This window comes from Lissotriton vulgaris, chromosome 4_1, assembly GCF_964263255.1.
Source record: "Lissotriton vulgaris chromosome 4_1, aLisVul1.2, whole genome shotgun sequence".
NCBI lineage: Eukaryota > Metazoa > Chordata > Amphibia > Caudata > Salamandridae > Lissotriton > Lissotriton vulgaris.
The window spans coordinates 2,049,585,403-2,049,603,638 of NC_141691.1; the positions used below are offsets into that span (position 1 = coordinate 2,049,585,403).

Consider the following 18,236-nt stretch of genomic DNA (forward strand, 5'->3'; position numbering starts at 1 on the left):
CGTTGCTTGAGTGAGTCTACTCTGATTGCTAGCTCATCTCTTTCATGGCCCCTTTCAGCTACTTCCACTTCAGCGCGGTTGGTTCTTGAATCCAGTTTCTGAACTGTATAATCTAGGTCCGTGAGCGCTTTAATTAAATCCTGATGCAGAAGACCCATCTCGGCTTTAAATGCAACTATTACCTGCGATATGACTTTGCAGGTGGCCGGGACATTGGCATCACATTTGTCTTCTACTTTTGCTGCATCACTGCATCAAGGGCTGATCCCCCCCCCCCCCCCCCCCAAAGCCCGCTGTATGTGGGCCTCTGGTGCTGGAAGAGGTCCCTGATTAAGGGAAATAATCTCCCCCACCCCCACGCCTATTTGAAACTGTAGATTACTGAGGACAAAGGGTGTGAATGCCAGGGCCAATGGTTGTAGTTCTAAGGGCCAAAGCAAAGGCTTCGCAAAAATAGTGACTGGCCACCAGACTCCGGGCAGCGCTCAGTGGGCTCGCTCCACTGCCTGACTCACTCTTTATCTCGGCCGATCTCTCTCGTCCGCACCATTGCCATGCTGTAAAAATTGGGCTGTCTCTGCACCCCGCTGGGCTCAGTCGTGCCCTGCTGTGTGGAATCTGGCAGGGGGCGCCGATGCAGCCCAGCTACTGCTCTAGCGATCGCCACAACCTCCTATATCAGACCACCATACGAGCATCCAACACAGGCCATCTCCTCCACACATAGGTCATGGCTGTTCCATGCTCGTTCTTGTAGTCTCCTCCACAGCCGCGCCCTCCATTTTTCCTTGAGGTGTGTGTTATGATGACACACTATGCCCCACTGTCCACAGTTTCAGGCACTCCTGTTTGCCGGGTCCGGTGCATGCATCGCAGACATCTCCTTCCCTTGAGGCACACCAGATGATTCTGGCTGCAATGGTACCATGTTAGTTGCTCATACGAGGGGTGGTAAGTTTTTTCAGGGCACCATCGCGCCGAACCCAGGTTACCAGATTTGATTGGTTCATATCAGCATGCTGCATGGTGGTTCCGGCAGATGATCTTGTGGACTCAAGGGTTTACCAGCGAGACTTTGCCGGGTGCAGGGGAGAAAGGGCCCCTTGGAACTCTGCAAGGACGCGACTACATAGGTCCTTGTCGTAGCCTCTCCCCCCTCATGGCTTTGTCCCCCATGCCCCAGAATGCCCCCCTGTCCCCCGTATAACTTTCCTTAAGATTTGTTGCCCTTGTTCAACATGTGATTGGGACGCAGTCCGCCTCCTGTGTTTTATTTCTTTATTTAATTTTGCGGATGATATTTGCCTTCTGAAAGTTTAAAGTCATCCTTAGTTGGCCTCATGCACAGAATTTCCAGTGGAGAGCTCCTGTCTGGGTCAGGTACTCTTAGCCTTACAGTGCTGCCACCTTGTTTTTTTTTTAACTATTACTGTCCAAGCCTCATCGGCTACTCCTTTGCTTCTGCCTCCACATGGAGCCACTCAGCTCCTTAGAGCACCTCCACCTTAGGTCACTTGTGTGGTAAACTCCTCTCCAGGCCGAGCATAGTATCTAGGACAGCACCGGTTGAATTTTCTGCATGTCCACATGCTTCTGCTTGCTGGTTTGTCACTGGGTATTTGGCCTGGTTGGCATCACCACCTCTCTGCATTGATGGCATTGTTCCTGACCGTCATCACAGTCCACATTTAGCACATTTATGTCTCTGGAAGTAGCTGGATTGGAGCTCTAAGGCGATGCATCTGCCACCTGTGGCAATTTGGCCATACCACCTTCTGTCATTACTTAAAGGAAAAGGATTTTCCTTGGCTCAGCAAGTTTTCAAGGGAAGAATCGATTTGAAGTAGGTATAATTTATGTTGGCTAACTTGTAATGTCCTCCATGAGATTTTAAAAGCAGTCTTTTGGCTGACCCCAATGCTAGTGAGTTGTGTACATTCCCTGAGACATAAATGCCTAAAACAGAAAGGGGCATACTTTGATCAAATGTGCTTATTGTGCCACTATTCTCAAGAAAACAGGAAAGACTTTGAACGGAGACTTGTGTGGATAACATCAACAATTTTTGTTAAAAGAGAGTTTAACATGTTAACAAACATTGACTGAGATTTTTTGTTCAGTGAGGCCTTGATGGATCAAGTTAATGAACCCTGGTCAAAACATAATAGTTTAATACTTCAGGCTACTAGTAAACTGGAGCTGGGCACTATTCCTACATATCCAATGAACAGAGAAGTTAATAAGCGAGTTGCATTAGGGGAGTCTGGTGATTACATATTCTACAGTTACCTGCTTATTGGATAGGAACATATATGCTTATGAGAAGTTAAGTTGATATTAGTAGTTCCATGGTTATCTGGGCATCTTAGTCTCTTTAAGGAACTTCTTCAAGATGGTATGGATTCATCTAGGCAAGTCGTGCATGCTGGCCTAGGTAGCATGGCTGTAGTAGTGCGTTCTATGGAGTAATCAGTATTTTTAAGAATGTATGCTTGGATGAGAACTTCACGTTTCTAGAATGATCTAGAAATATTATTGATTGGTGAAAGAAAGAGGTGTCAGATGTGTCACTTTAAAAAGTGTAGTGCTACTGACAGGTTTTCTAGCCTGCTTCCAGCCTTCATAAATTTCACAGGGCGTTCAAAAGATTCCTAGGTTTCACTCACCAGTGTACGAAAAAAGAAGCCCCTGTAACAGCTTCAGACTCTTTCTCATTTCCGTAAAGGCTGCTGAGTGGAGTGAGGTTAAAACGGTTGAGTTTCCTTTTCCTTCTCCTTTACCATGCCTTATGAGATCACTATGATTCCTCTCATGGTTGTGTTTATCTAATGCATGTTGAGATAACCTACCACCAAAACTCTTTATTTCCTCCTCACCCCCCACACGCAAACATTTTAATTATGGAGATATTTGGTTTAGTAGAGAAAGGGGCTAGAGTTGGATCCTCCTTTTCAGAGAAATAGGGTTCTGTACATGCTATATTTTCTAATTCCAAGGGAAGGATGGGGTTTATGCACTGGATTACATATACTTTATCTGAAAATACTCATGCAAAAAGGAAAAGTTCAAAATATCGACTATGACAGATTGTTTTGACAGGCAAGAAGCTGGATTTTGTTTCTGAACCGCAAGGATGCTTATTTCCAAATGCACATAGTTCAGTGGCCCAAACGTAATATGATTTGCCTCTAACTTGAAGCAACAGTTCTTGGCATTCCGTAGCTGAGGTTTCTGCTGTCCAAAAGACCAGCACAGACCATCTTTGTCACTTAAAATTCTGTTGTCACATGAATGAAGGTTCATGCCCAAGAACAGTGAAAATGCAGCAACTCCCTGTAGCCATGTCACTTATTCTAGAAGGTGCCTATCCTCACTTAGTTTTTGTTACTACACTATATTTATAGTTCACCCTCTATGAAATAGTATTTAATGTTGAGAGCTGTTTGAAAGCGTGAGTTGAAGATCAGCTGACTGAGCTCAAAAGAATACTAAAGAAGTAGAAAGCTTTTTTGGTGCGATATAGAGTGTCTACAGGTTCTATAAGTAGATGTTGAGTGAGTTCGACAGGAAGGGGACAAGTATAATACTAACAATGAAAATCTGCTCATTACATCTGTATATTTGTTTGCTGATTTTCAAGGTAAGTGGGACTTATCCAGGTTATAGAAATTTTCACCGTACAAAAAGGTCTGACTTTATGATGGCTCACAATGAAATTTTGAATGTTGCTGTAAACAAATTCCTCTTGGTACTAGAAAATATTTTACTAATGAGATAATGTCATTTTTCATGATGCATTTCTTTATGGCAGTTAGCACACACTTCAGTCAAATGTTTTTTGTTGTTGTTGTAAGTGCTATATCTACAGGGTATCTATTGTCATATAATTACACTTTATGTGTTTAGGATGCCATCTTATTGCATGCTTATTAATTTCTAATTATCTTTGTTTTATTTTTTTATTGTTCAGGTTCTGGGAATCAAAGTAGAAACCAAGGTACAGTGCGGGGAAACCATGAGTTACTATATCTGAAAAGCTCTCCATTTCCCTCTTTCATTATCTCTTCTCTTTCTCTGCATCTCAAATCGAATGATAGGGGGCAGCAAGTTACAGTCCCACTGGTAGCTGTTTCAGGGCAATTGTGAAGGAGCCTTATAAGTAGGAGAGCTCTAGAGGTGACAGTGAGCTTGAATTGAAGAGTATAACTACCCACTGCTTTGCATGAGTTTAAGTGGGTGTCTTGTAAAGATCAACCTTTTTATTTTTAAGCGAGAAAGGCCATTTTGAAAGGACCCTTCCTGCAGTAGGTACCATTTGGAAACAGTCCTAAAAGTAGGAGGGTTTCAAGTAGTAATAGACTGGTTTATCTTACTAGTAGATTGATGTGCAAACCATCACCAAATTATATCAGTGTAATTGAGGCTAACACAAAGGAGGCTACAAGTTTGAGAGTAGACCCAAACATAAACACTAAAGAAAACCAGAAGTATGTGATTTAAAGAGGGAAAAAGGACCTCTCTGCAGGGTATGCTTTTGAAAAGTGTTCTCTTTGTATAGAACTATTATTTGCAGCACAGTGTGCAAAACCTGCATGAAATGGTGGTCATGTTGGGTTTGCTTCTCCGTCAAGGAGCAGTCCTCCGCAGCACTGAAATTTCTTCCCGCCTCATAATCTCTTTGTGAAGCTAGCCTAGAGGATGACAGTGCTTTGGTGTAACCGGTTTCAGGCCTTGATCATGTGTAGGATTTGTCTTTATTGCCTTTTATCTCTAGCATGCCATTAAGTGTAATGGGGTAACCCTGTAACCCACAGAACCTGGGCAGGTAATTAAATTGTTTGTTTTACCTCTATCAATCTGGTCATTTGAGAACATCCTTTAGTCACCACAGGTACCGTGGGTAGTGAATGCTGCTTCTGCTTCCACTAATTATACCACTTGAGTATACATCAGCAGTTCTAGCTTTCTTAACTTTTAGTCCCCTTGCCACAATAGTATGTTTTCTAAATGTTATTTAGGGTGATTTAAGTGTAAATTAATCTCCACCCCATCTACTTTTTTAAGTATTTATTGGCTTGGTCTGTGAAGGTGTGTGGTTACTACAGTGGCCCCTGAACTCACCCAGTATTGATATGTGAATCCCCCACAGTGTTGTATAAACCATTTCAAGGAAGAATGGTCATTCCTCTAGAACCTATTCCTACCGCTTAGCCATGATTGTGCTGTAAAATATGCAATGCCTATATGATGCTACTAGGATAGACATTTAGTCAGATGATTGACTTTCAGTGCCCTTTCCCTCCATTCTATCAGTGAACTTGTTTTGTTGGTCTTAAAGGGATAGCAGTAGGTGCTTTGCATATTGCTGTTATTCCTATTTCTCGTTACCTGCCACACGCTTAATTAGAACAGTCTTGTTTATAACTGGGTTAATGTGTTTACAGACGAACGCAAAAGTACTGCGAAGACGGTCTGGGATGAACATTCCCGTTTTTTTACAAATGGGAAAGTTGGAAATAATGTGCTACTTCTGAAGTTGCTCAATTATTACCTACTCAGTGTGCTCAAGGGTCCTTGGACATTTAGGCTTTTAGTGTCTGGGCTTAGCAGTGCAAAAGTTTTTCTTCATTATTTAGTGGTCACATTGATTGGGAGTCTAAATTGATAACTTGATCTGGTCAGCTTAACCTTTCCATCTGGCAAGTTGCAAGGCAGCATCTGCTACTCATGTGCATCTGCAACTTAGGGTTGGTTTGTCCACTAATAATCAGCAGTAGATGCTGGATTTCAGCGTACTTCGCAAACCAGTCTGAAAAATTCTAAAGTCCCAGCTTTCCTTCCTAATTGGCAGATGGTTCTGAAAATTGCCCTTTCAGCTTTCCCGGTACTGGGCATTTACCGTTCTGCCTGTATTTCCTCTGGCTAAAGGTTCAAGGCTTTGAGTTTTAAAGACGTCACTCATAACACCATGAAAAACAGTCTTCTTGTCCAAAAGAAAAGAAGTGACTGGGTCCAGTTATGGAACTCTAATTCCCGAAGGTGGAAAAAAATTAATCATTTAGCCACAAAATGTCAGTCTTTGTAACCGAATACAAGCTGTAAAGCAGTTGTTTACTCCTAAACACCTTCTTTTTACTCATAACAGATGTTTGTTACTCATTAATGCTTAGTTGATTGACTGCCCAAAAACAAAAATTTGCCTGGATTTTAACCAGTGATAATACAGCTAAGCTGTAAAATCCACTAGAGTTGTTTATCTCTTCTTTACTTTGTTGGGCCTTGTTTTTGCAGCAAACCATGAGTACCATTAGTAAAAGGTTTATCCAAAAATTATGCATCTAGTCTGCAAGGGTAGTAGCAAAGTCTGTGTTAGTGGTCATGGCACACCTTCCATACGAGCCAGAAGTGTCTCCCAATTCCTGCATATCTGAATGGCTATTTAATCAAAACAGACTAATAGGAGTACTGTCTGTGTTTTTTAAAAACAGTTGTGTTATCTCATTTACCACATAAGATTAGATTTTGCCATTAGTATGCACTTTTGGACATTGATTATTACATTGTGATTCCATATTCTGTGAAAGTGGTCAGTGCCCCTCTTTTGATGTGGTAATACATACATGCCATTGATTAATTTGGTGGTCGTTGGATGAAAATGTTGTTGCTTGAAAATTCTCCAGATTCCCACTACATTGTTTACTGCCTTCCTTGGTTGGTCTCCATGGTGTTCACCTAAACAAGGTCCAATGATCATAGGTGGAAACTAGACCTTGCATGAGTCTGCTTGGACTGCTAGTGATCTAATTGACTTGAAGTCATAAATATATCCCATGCTGTTGATTAGTAGTTGATGGGCAGCAGCAGAGTAGTAGTAGAGAACTGAGGTGGCTGGAGAATAGTTTTTATCTTACTTATTGTTCAACAGTTACTTCATGGTCTTAGAAACAAGTGAATGCTTATCTGCCCAGAAACTATTGAATAGACCAACCTGCTTTCATCTGCTTAAACTTTACAGGTTTGTTATTTAAAGGAGCCGTTTAAATCTTTCAAACCACATTTTTGTGGCTTTTTTGATTCAGGCATGCTGCCTTCTTGAAAATAGTGCCTGAAGTCCACACGTATGTGAATGCACTTTTCCGCTTTTATATCAGCAGTCCTAGAGATGGTCGAGAGCACTCTTCTCAATCTTCTCAGTTACAGGTCATCATTGGAAAGTTGAAAGAGGAGGCTTTTTGGGTCAAATCGCCAACGTTTTAAATATCTCTGCCGGTGTCTTTTATGGCAAGATTGAGGTGATTACCAATGTTGAACAAGGAGGAAAAATCCCACCTTTGTACAAGATAGTGTTGTGTTGCTGCTTTGTAACATTAAACATTGATGCGTACAAGTGTTTACATATAACAAAACACTATCCTTACGAACAAAATGGACATTGGTTGTTGGTTTTAGGCGTTTTTGACTTAGAATATTGATACAGTGGGAAAAATGGTATGTACACTCAAAAGATGTTGTGGTCTTCATTCACTAAGGGATGTTAACAAATTGATGTATCTGGACTAAGCATTCTCAAAGTGAAGATAGGGGTCGCTCCACATTGTTGAGGATGGAAGACACTCACATAGGAAAATACTTCCCAGTCTTGGCTCCTTCTGAGGTGGGGAGTTAAACCTAGTAATACACAAGCAGAAAATGAACACTGCTTAGCAAAGGATCTAGAGAAGATTGTGTTTAAGTGGTGATCCTTTAGTGGGGGATGGATAATGAGAACACCGATTCATTCTTGAGCTTTACTAACTGTCTTCTCTTCCTGACTGACACTAACCTTAAGAGATGTTTTTGCAACGCTGTGGTTCCGGCTCATGCTTTTTACAGCTCTGTGTTTCTGCTGAAGACGAAACACTGCTAAAGAGCGATTATGAGGAATTAAGGATGTTTGTTAATTAGTATGTGAAATAACATGAAAATCTGCAATGATAGTATGAAAACCTATGCTTAAGATTAATGTTATCCAGTTCTGACCTCACTATTTAGCTGTCTAGTGTAATAGGACATAGTTTACTTCTGACATCACAAAAACAACTGCCACAGCTAACCGTCTCAAATACAGATGTACAATTGTTAAACAAGAATGGGACATTTGGCTTTTCTACTTAATTCAGAATGATTTCCTTTAAATGATCGCTTGTTACCAAATAAGCAGACAATGCTGTTTATTTATGTTACAACTGGAGTTCATTCACAAATTAGGAAACAGCCAGGGCTGAATGTGATCTATATTACACGTGTGCATTAAACCAATTTAAATAGATTCTTTTTTTTGGGGTAAAACTTTTTTTATTAATCATCACCAGCATATCAATCACATTACAGAGGAGTAATACGGGAATCACATGTTGACAATAGGTTACATCGATTAGTACAAAAAAAAATTCTATCGGATTGTCTAGGGCAAGGGGGGGATCATCCTTAAATATGTTCTTGCAGCATTTTAACACATTTCACACTGCACATTGGTGATTTACTTTCTTTGCACCTCTACTATCCTGGAAACGTTGTCATTAGAAAGAGTGAAAAAATAAAGAATATAAAAATCTGGAAGAAGGGCCAAGATGTGTCCATTATTGTAAATGTTTTTAAGGAAAGCCACATTTAATTAAAAATGTGCTCAAATAAAGTATAAATGGTTCCCTATGATAATTCAGAATCCTCAGTCTTGTTTTGGGGGATTATATGAAGTGTCCGCAAAAGAAAATGGATGCACATTTCAGAAGACTCAAACATTGGCTGACCAACACCAACTGCTTTGCTTAATAATACTGTTATAGAGCAGCTTCTTATTTTAAGTCTGCACGATTTGAAATAGTTTCTCCAGTAAGAGAAGGTATTTTCAAGTCAAGTTCATCACATGGACATACTTTGGGAATTGTGGACATCCGAGAAGGAATATCCAACAATAGTACATTTTGTGGCAAGTGACACCTTAGGGAAACCTGAATTTTGTTTTGGGTAGGCCATAGCCCCACTTTACATGGCTAGTCTTGAACCTCCTCACCCTCAGGTCCACCATACCCCCAGCCACTGAGGACCAACAATACTCAAATTATGTGACTGCCTAGGATCTTCTTCCCTGTAGTTTTTTCCGTTTCACATGTAGTTTCCTTTCAGTGTTTGCATGGTTTTCTTGATGAACAGTGTCTGTGTGTTAAGCAGATCTCATGGTCTGTAGCTGGGCATTTTTTTAAAAATTCAAATGGGGCCTGGAATGGGGATTGGACCTGATCTCGAATATTGGTTTTAGACCACCAATGAGCGATGCCGGTCAGCATTTGTAGCAATTGATCCAATGTTTCCCCAACACATACCCTGTTGTTACCCAGACCTGCCAAATGAATAAAGCACATTTTTCTGTTGTGATTGAAGGGGCATGAAAGGCTCTAGATTTACATCTATCCACTACAGAAGTAAACACTAATGCCTTGACAGAAGTACCTCAACCTTTTCAGGCTGCCACAGAGCAATTATTACCATTTAATGAGGCCCTTATGATATTCCTTTTGTCAGTTGGTAGTAACCATGTGCAGGTCTGCCAGTTAACGAGCAGCTTGCGTGTCGAATTGTTCTGCATCAGGTGACACATGCTTTCTCTCTCAACACCTGACAACAGATAGTCAGCTGGTACAGGTCCCTGCCACAAAATTCATCCCAATGCTTTTCCTTCTAGTTTGCCTGATGAGAAATCCAAACACAGAGACATTTGAGAAAACATTTTTCATACACCAGTTGACTCTCAGATCCTTGAATGCCAGCTATCTTCTGCAACACTTAACTCATGACCTTTGGTAAACTGTCATTCTCAAAAATGGGGTGACCCAGTGGTCCTGGACCTGGGTTGAATATGGTACAAAAACAATGGTCCTGGGCCTTATTCTGTGGATGAAGCACATCACAACCTACAATAGATTAATTGTATTGTTTCTGGAGCCGTTAACCTATTGGCTCATAGTAATTATTACAAAACAATATATTAAAGTGCAATAACCAAGGGATATTTGATTAACAGCAGTTTATTTCATCGTAATGAATACAACATTGTTTATCGTTGCTGCAATAATTCGTTTAAGAAAGATGGTGGAGAAGGGGAGGTTGCTCCAAGAGAACGTGCAAAAAGAGGAAGTGCTCAAGTGTGAGGCGGTGAAAGGAATTCAGACAGTGTCAAATAAGGAATGGTTTCAATAGTTCATTTCTATTAGACTGATTAAAACTTCTCAGTCTTTTTTTCTACCTAGCCACATTCATATAGTTTAATAGCAATTTGTTTTTAATTATCCGTTGCACAATGTAAATCGTGTGTTGCACGGTATCAACAGGGGTACGTGGTTCAGGATGGATGGGTATGGGCGTCGACGTTTCGACCCGACTTGCGGCTCAAGGGGTGGTTGTGGGCCTCGGCCTGCGGGTCTCCCTCAGGACGGCTGTGGGGTAATGTGGGTACAGATGTGTCCCACACCCGCTGATCCTGCGTGGGATGTGTGTGAACCTCCAGAAGAGTTGGAGAAAGAGTCCTCATCCAATGAATGGAATGATGGGGTACTGGTTAAGTTTCAATGCATCAAATGCTGGAGCTGTAGGGCAACCTGGGTACAGATGTGGTGTCTGTGTCCCACATCCTCTGATCCTGCGTGGGATGTGGGGGATACCTCCAGAAGAGTTGGAGAAAGACGAGCCCGGCGCGCTGATGTCAGTTTTTTCTCTTTTCTGCATTCAACGCAGATCCGGATCGTGTCCTGCCTGTTTTCATGCCTCCTTTTCAAGTTTTGTTTCGTGGAACAGTGTGCGAATGCCTTTGGGCTTCAAGTCGTGTAGGGATTGTGCTCGTCCGATGTCGGCGACGGACCCTCACCCGATATGTATGTGGTATTTGGGTGAGCACTATGACACTACGAACTGCAAAGCTTGTCAGCACCTTAAACCGAAGTCCCAGCGGGAGCACCAGTTGAAATTGCTTTCGGCCTGCTTGTCCAGGTCAGTGTCGAATCCCCGCATCTGTCCCCTACCTTGGAGCACAGGAACCGCCGATTCAGTCTGCAGCACCGCCCTGCACCATGACCCCAAGGGCTTTGCTCACCAACTGGTAGGTCCTGTAGTTTGTCTCTGAGGTCTTGTCCTCGTTCGGCGGAGGGCACGGGTTCCCCTCGGGACGTGTGCCCCCGCCAGTCACCTCCCTATCGCCGTTTCCCGGCATTGGGGTGACCAGCCTACGCTGCTGCTCTGCAGGCTTCTTTGGCCCCTCTTCCACCTCCTGATATGTCCCCCGATCCCTTGCCTCGCACTGGGCCTTCCACGGAGTCGCCGGCGGCTTCTGCCCCGGCACCAAAAGTTTCGGCTTCAGGCTGTAGGAGGGTGGTGTCGTCAAGGGGTAGTCCTTCGGGGCTCCGCTCTTCGACCCGTGGCATCCCTGCCTCGCCGCAGATCCCTACCGGGCTCCCTGTGGTGCCGCAGGAGGTTGCCGGGACTCAGGGCTTGTCCCCAAGTCCCCCTCGGAGCAGGCGGCTGCCTCTCCAGAGGCCGAGCCGGCGTTGTTTCAGAGCCCCAGACTTTCCTTCCCGGCCCTGGCGGTGCCGCGGGTAGAGGCCAGGGCTTGGAGTGCTTTCCCGAGTCCCTCTTGGTACTCTCTATTGGCAGCTGCTCCGAGTGAGGTCGAGCTGGCACCTTTTCGGCACCGTTCCTTATCCGCACCGGCTCCGACCCGCCCCACCCCGCCCCATTCTCCTAGGGAGCATGTGGTGGAGGAGGTTGACTCTGTGCCGCCAATGCCGTCTCCGGCGCCGGTCGGCATCAAACCTGTGCCTGTGGCGGATTCCACGGCGCCTTGCCGGCGTCAGGTCCGTGATTCTTCTTCTGAGGAAGTTCCCTCCTCTCCAGAGGTTTGTCATCTGCTGGTTTCTTCCTCCTCGGAGACAGGGTGCTGCATTGTTGCCTTTTCACCGGCATCTTCCAGGAAGGGTTCCTCTGCATCCCCGCTGCCTAAGTCCTCGGGCCCTTTTCTCTGCAGTCCGCTGTTGGACCCTCCACCGACTTCTCCACCCTCCCCGGGGACCCCTCAGGTTCCCCACTCGTCCGTGGAGCCGCGTCCCCCTTTCGCTGGACTTAGGGACGGACTGCTCAGTTTGCAGCCATCGCCCATGGAGGAATAGCTTTCTCCCCTGCCGCGCCCTAGGGTGGCCAGTTTTGCCTTCGTTCGGGCTATTTCCATGGCCACTGGCATTTTGCAGATGGGCGAGCCTGTCACCCCTTTCCCTACATATAATCTCTTGGAGGTTCTCCACCAGGGCACTGGTGGATGGGAGTTGTTCCTTCCTTTTGAAGCGTCGCTCCACAATTTGCTTCAGGGGTGTTACAGGTGCTGGATGGTAGTAGCCAATGGGCTACTTACTTTTAGGGCGATTACACCCTTTGTTTGTCCACTCCCTTTCGGGAGGAGACATACCCCTGATCCTATTGGTGGAAATCCCCAAAAACAATATGGATGATTTTCAATGGAGAGGGTCACTTCCATTCAGGACACCTCAAGGGAGGTCCTGGCTGAGAGGGAACACACCTCTCCTGATTACTAATTTTCCCGTCTCCCATGCACCCAAAAGAGGGGCTTGATCAAAGGGTCGGGCATCTCAACTAGCTGGAGAGGCCCTGGCTAACATACCAAAGGGTGGGAAGCCTTTGATGCTCACCGTTTATGAATGCTGTTCCAGCTTAGGAGTAGGTGTGAAACACTTCCACCCAGAGCAGGCTTTGTTTCGGACCCACGAGATCACAAGGCTTCCACCTCAGGGGGGCACAAGCATGTATGGAAGTGCTAGGCTGATGCAGACCAGTCAGCCACGCAATAGTGGTTAGGTAGATTTCCAGGGGGCACCTCTGGGGTGCCCTATGCATGCATTTAATAATGAATCCAGCACTAACTGGCATCAGTGTGGGCTCATTAATCTGAGATATTTGGTATCAAACATCTGCGAATTCAGTGAAGCCATCATGGAGCTGTGGAACTCTTAGCGACAAGCTCCCAGCCCATGTACTCAGTATGGCTTCACTGTGCACTTATGTCTAAGAATGCACTTAGACACTACAGGGGCAGATCTTCTGATGCAGTTATGCTCTCACATGAGGTATAATGCACCCTGCATCTGAAAGAGACACGTTAGTGATAGATTCCTTACCTTAGAATATCCCCAGGCGTCAGACTGGATCCGGAAACTTTTGCGTAGCAATACCCCTGTGCATTGGTAGGCGTCGTCCGCGGCTCCGCGTCCGTCGTCCTCGTCGTTAGCGCCGGAATGACATCGTCGGAGTACTTAGAGGCCTGCTGTGTAGGTGTGGCTTACCTATGCCTCTTCCAGTGCTGGTAGACCTGGCACACATGGATGTGCGGCATTTTGACTAATCACTTTTGTCTGCACCAAAACACGCAGGCTGCAGGGGCAGTTTTTATGTGTTTGGTGAGGGGTCTTTTAGGGTGGCATAACACATGCTGCAGCCCTTAGAGACCCTCTTTGGTCATAATGCCTTTGGTGCCACTTGTACCTTTTTCAAGGTACTTAGATGTAGGCCATAGGTGTACCAATTGTGGATATAAAGGTACAGTTTAGGGAAAGAACACAAACATTGGGAACGTGGTTAGCAGGAAACCAGTGCACATTCAGCCAACATTGCTGCAGAGTCAGCAAAAAGTGAGGCAGTTCTGCAACAGAAACCCACTGTTCGAGGCATATGAGCTGCAGATTACACACTATGCATAGATTGCCACCTAGTGTTGGGCCCGAATGTTTGCAGTTTGTTTTGTAGAAAAGTCTTTGGAAGTCACGGGATAGGTGACTCCTCCTTTGGATGATACTGCGCATGGTCGTCTGCTCCATCCCCAGATTGTTTTTTTCCGCCACCGAGCTCGGGTGTGTTTCCAGCGCTCCGTGTTGAAACCGAATTCCTTCGGCACGCAATCTTCACCAACTTTCAGAAAATACGTTTTGAACGCGTTTCCACTCGATGGTACTCTTCAACGTCAAATACCTCGAATCCGGGTGTCGTTGACGGCCTTCGGGCCTTGCTAGGCCTCAACTCCAACTCATGGAAAGGACTCCCTTCAAAAAGTGTCCTCAATGTGCGTCGAAGTTTCCCCCACCGACCTCCACGAGGTGTGTAACCTCTGCCTTTCTCCAGAGCACGAGGCAAAGGACTGCTCAGCTTGTGCCTCTTTTTGCTCCAAAAAGACTCTCCGGGACCAAAGAGCGAGAAGAACTATGGCTTGATCTTCAACTTCCATTCCGGACGACATCTTTGGGGAAGGCGTCAACGTCCCAGAACAACAAGACTTCGACAGCAGTTCCGAACAGGAAAAAGATTCGGATGTCGAGGACATCACTCCAGTGCAACGGGTTGTAAGTACGACCGTCGACCCCGACCCTTCCTCGACACCCCCAAAGAAGGCCCAGGTCACAACTTCGGGCTCGGGTGCACACTGACACTCCGCTTCTACTGCCCCACCTTCGGGCCCGGCAAAGAAGCCAATTAAGCCTTCAGGCGACTCAGGCTCGAGTCAGCCTTCGCATGGTGCCGGCGCCAACTTACCGGCACTAAAAAATACATTGACACTGGCTATGCCGACGCCCAAACAATCGACACCGAAACACACAACTCCTTTGGCACCGAAATTCAGGTCGGAACCAAATAAACCTTCGGATTCCAAAAAACAACCGGATCCGAAAAAAACACCCGACCCGAAAAAACTTCCGGAACCGAAAAAACATTCGGAGCCGAAAAAACATTCGGAGCCGAGAAAGACTCCTGCCTCCCCAATAAAGGACAGTCAAAAAACAAAAGCAAGCTGCTTCAGTGCCGAAACATTCTCCAGCACCTACAGATTGGCCTCCGGCAGAAGACTTCTATTATACAGACCCTGCTCAAAAGACTCTGGCTAAAGACCCATTCACTGGACAGTTGATTTTGGCCTCGAAAAAAGCGACCACTGGACAAACCAGCCCCAGCTCCGCATGCAAAGAAAAAGGACATGGCTACCTCGCTTTAAGACTGCCTACCCCTTCTCCTCCACCTATGCCATCACCACAAACTCCCATACCATAGCGTTTCCCAGCATCCTCTCATAGGGATGATAGTTCTGATGATATGGGGGGTAACATGCCTGATCCAGACACACCTGCAGGATCACCCGACCCATGGAATGATTACACCACTCCAGATGTCCCAAATGTCCCGCAGGCTGACTTATACTCCTCCCGGCCTTCCCCACCGGAAGATACCATAGGGTTTAACGAATTGATACACAGGGCTGCACAATATCACGGGGTAGACATACACACAGACCCTGTAGACGAAGACTTCCTGATGGATACCTTTGATAACACACAAAGGTCTACATCCATCTTAACAATGTTCAAAGGAGTAATTAAACACGCTTCTGAAGTCTTCAAAGATCCAGTCAGAACTAGAATCATTAATCCTCGCATAGAGAAGAAATATAAAGCCGCCCCTTCAGATCCAACATACATTAAGGGACCAGTACCACTAGACTCACTTGTAGTTTCGAACGCACGCAAGAGAGCAAACTCGCAAACATCAAGTGATGCTGCTCCACCAGATAAAGAGTTTAAGCTATTAGATGCATCAGGAAAGAGACCTGCGTCTCAAGCAGCAAACATGTGGCGTATCACCAACACACAGGAATTGCTAGCTAGATATGATAGAACACATTATGATGAATTAGTGTCAATAATGACACACCTCCCTGATAAGTACAGGGATAGGGCACACAAACTCATCCAAGAGGGTAAAAACATTACAAATACCTCCATCAGGTGTGCCCTCGACGCAGCAGATACTGCGTCTAGAGCAGTCAACACCAGCGTCTTACTACTCAGACACGCCTGGCTAGGTATATCAGGATTCAAACCTGAGGTACAAACTGCCATTCTTAATCAACCTTTCGATGAGCAACACCTATTTGAACCCAATGTGGATGTATCTCTTGAAAAAATGAAAAAAGATACAGACACCGCCAAATCTATGGGAGCCCTGCAGGCTCCCAGACGTTCATTTTGTCGCTCATCCTATAGAAGTGCCACCAGAGGATACTCCACAGCCTCAGCCTCATACAAAGCCCCTACACAATCCACTTATGGCAAGGGCTACCAAACATATCACCCAGGCAGTGCCCAATGTCACAGGAACATTTAACATTGCTCAGACAAGAGGTAACATCCCTCCTGCAGAAAAATGAAATAGAGATAGTTCCAGAGCACCACAAAAACAAAGGAGTATACTCACTGTATTTCCTGATATCAAAAAACGACGGATCACTAAGACCCATCCTAGACCTCCGACCTCTAAACGTTTACATTCAGTCGGACCATTTCCATATGGTCACACTTCAACAGGTCCTTCCACTTCTGGTGCTAAACGACTTTCTTGCCACTTTAGATCTCAAGGACGCCTACTTCCATATTCCCATCCAAGCACGGGCAGCACTACCAGTACAAAATGCTCCCATTCGGAGTCGCAACAGCACCAAGGGTGTTTACCAAATGCCTAGCAGTAGTAGCAGCAAACTTAAGAAAACAGCACATACATGTCTTCCCATATCTGGACGACTGGCTCATAAAAGCCAGCTCATACAGCCAGTGTGTACAACACACCCATGCTACCATTCAACTGCTTCACAACTTGGGATTCACAATAAATCACACCAAGTCGCATCTACAACCCTCACACATGCAACAGTATCTCGGCGCTACAATAAACACCGAACTAACACTAGCGTATCCCTCTCCAGCAAGGATAACAAGTGTACAAACTCTTCTAACAAAATTCAAGCTGCAACACTCACTACCAGCTCAAGTGTTCATGCAGCTCATAGGAATGATAGCATGCATATTCGCAGTTCCTCACGCAAGATTGCAAATGCGTGCACTGCAAGAGTGCCTAGCACGACAATAGAACAAGGCTCAAGGTCAACTAACAGACCTAGTGTTGGTAGACAGTCGGACTCATCGTTCTCTGCAGTGGTGGAACACCAAAAACCTTTCCAAAGGGTGACTGTTTCTAGAGCTAGTTCCTCAAATAGTCTTAACAGCGGACGCATCGCTCTCTGGCTGGGGAGCCCACCTCCGGCATAACACCATGCAAGGCAGGTGGACACCGCAACAAAAGCTATTGCACATCAACCACCTAGAGTTACTAGCTGTGTTTCTCGCCCTAAAAGCTTTTCAAACTCAAGTGTCAGGCAAAGCTGTCTTAGTCCGCATAGACAATATGACAGCTATGTATTACATAAACAAACAAGGAGGGACACACTCTCTGCAGCTCTGTTAGCACAGCAGATATGGAGATGGGATATACCACTAAACATCTTCCTATTAGCCCAACACATCCCAGGAGTACAAAATACCATGGCAGATCTACTAAGTCGACAAACTCAGCAAATCCACGAATGGGAACTTCATCCACAAGTTCTTCATTCGTTCTTTCAAATGTGGGGACAATCTCAGATAGACCTCTTTGCCACCCATGAAAACGCAAAATGCCCATACTTTGCCGCCAGATACCCACACCCATTGTCCAAAGGCAATGCGAGATGGATGAACTGGTCAGAACTATTTGCGTACGCTTTTCCTCCTCTCCCACTACTTCCGTTAGTGGTACGAAAACTGCAACAACATTCCCTGATGTTCATTCTAGTCGCTCCAACTTAGGCCAGACAACCGTGGTACACCACACTGTTGCAGATGTCTGTAGTACCACACCAAAAACTAAACCTTTCTCCACTCCTATTAACACAGAACCATGGAGAGATCAGACACCCGGACCCAGCTCAGCTCAACCTAGCGATCTGGCTCCTGAGGTCATAGTTTGGTTACCTCAACCTTCCCCCAGAATGTATGAACGTTATTAAAGAGGCTAGACGTCCCACCACTAGAGCATGCTATGCTGCTAAGTGGAAAAGGTTCGTCATATACTGCCAAAACAACCAAATTAATCCTTTAGATGCAAATTAATCCTTTAGATGTGGATATGTATTGCACCTTCAAAAGTGTAACTTAGCCTACACGTCTATCAGATTACACCTTGCAGCCATTGCAGCATACTTGAAAAATAGACATCTATCTCTTTTTAGAGTGCCAGCTATTAAAGCTTTTATGGAAGGACTCAAAAGAATAATTCCTCCAGAACTC

At 45.0% G+C, this 18,236-nt stretch overlaps 1 protein-coding gene across 2 annotated transcripts in view; it reads left to right on the plus strand.

The window, feature by feature from the left end:
• MROH1 (maestro heat like repeat family member 1) overlaps nucleotides 1-18,236 on the plus strand; it is a 2,204,128-nt gene that overhangs the window by 1,267,335 nt on the left and 918,557 nt on the right. For both annotated transcript variants that reach the window (XM_086966435.1, XM_086966436.1), the window contains exon 23: nucleotides 3,971-3,997. In XM_086966435.1, coding sequence (XP_086822561.1) covers nucleotides 3,971-3,997 — 27 coding nt within the window. The remainder of the gene's footprint in view (nucleotides 1-3,970; nucleotides 3,998-18,236) is intronic.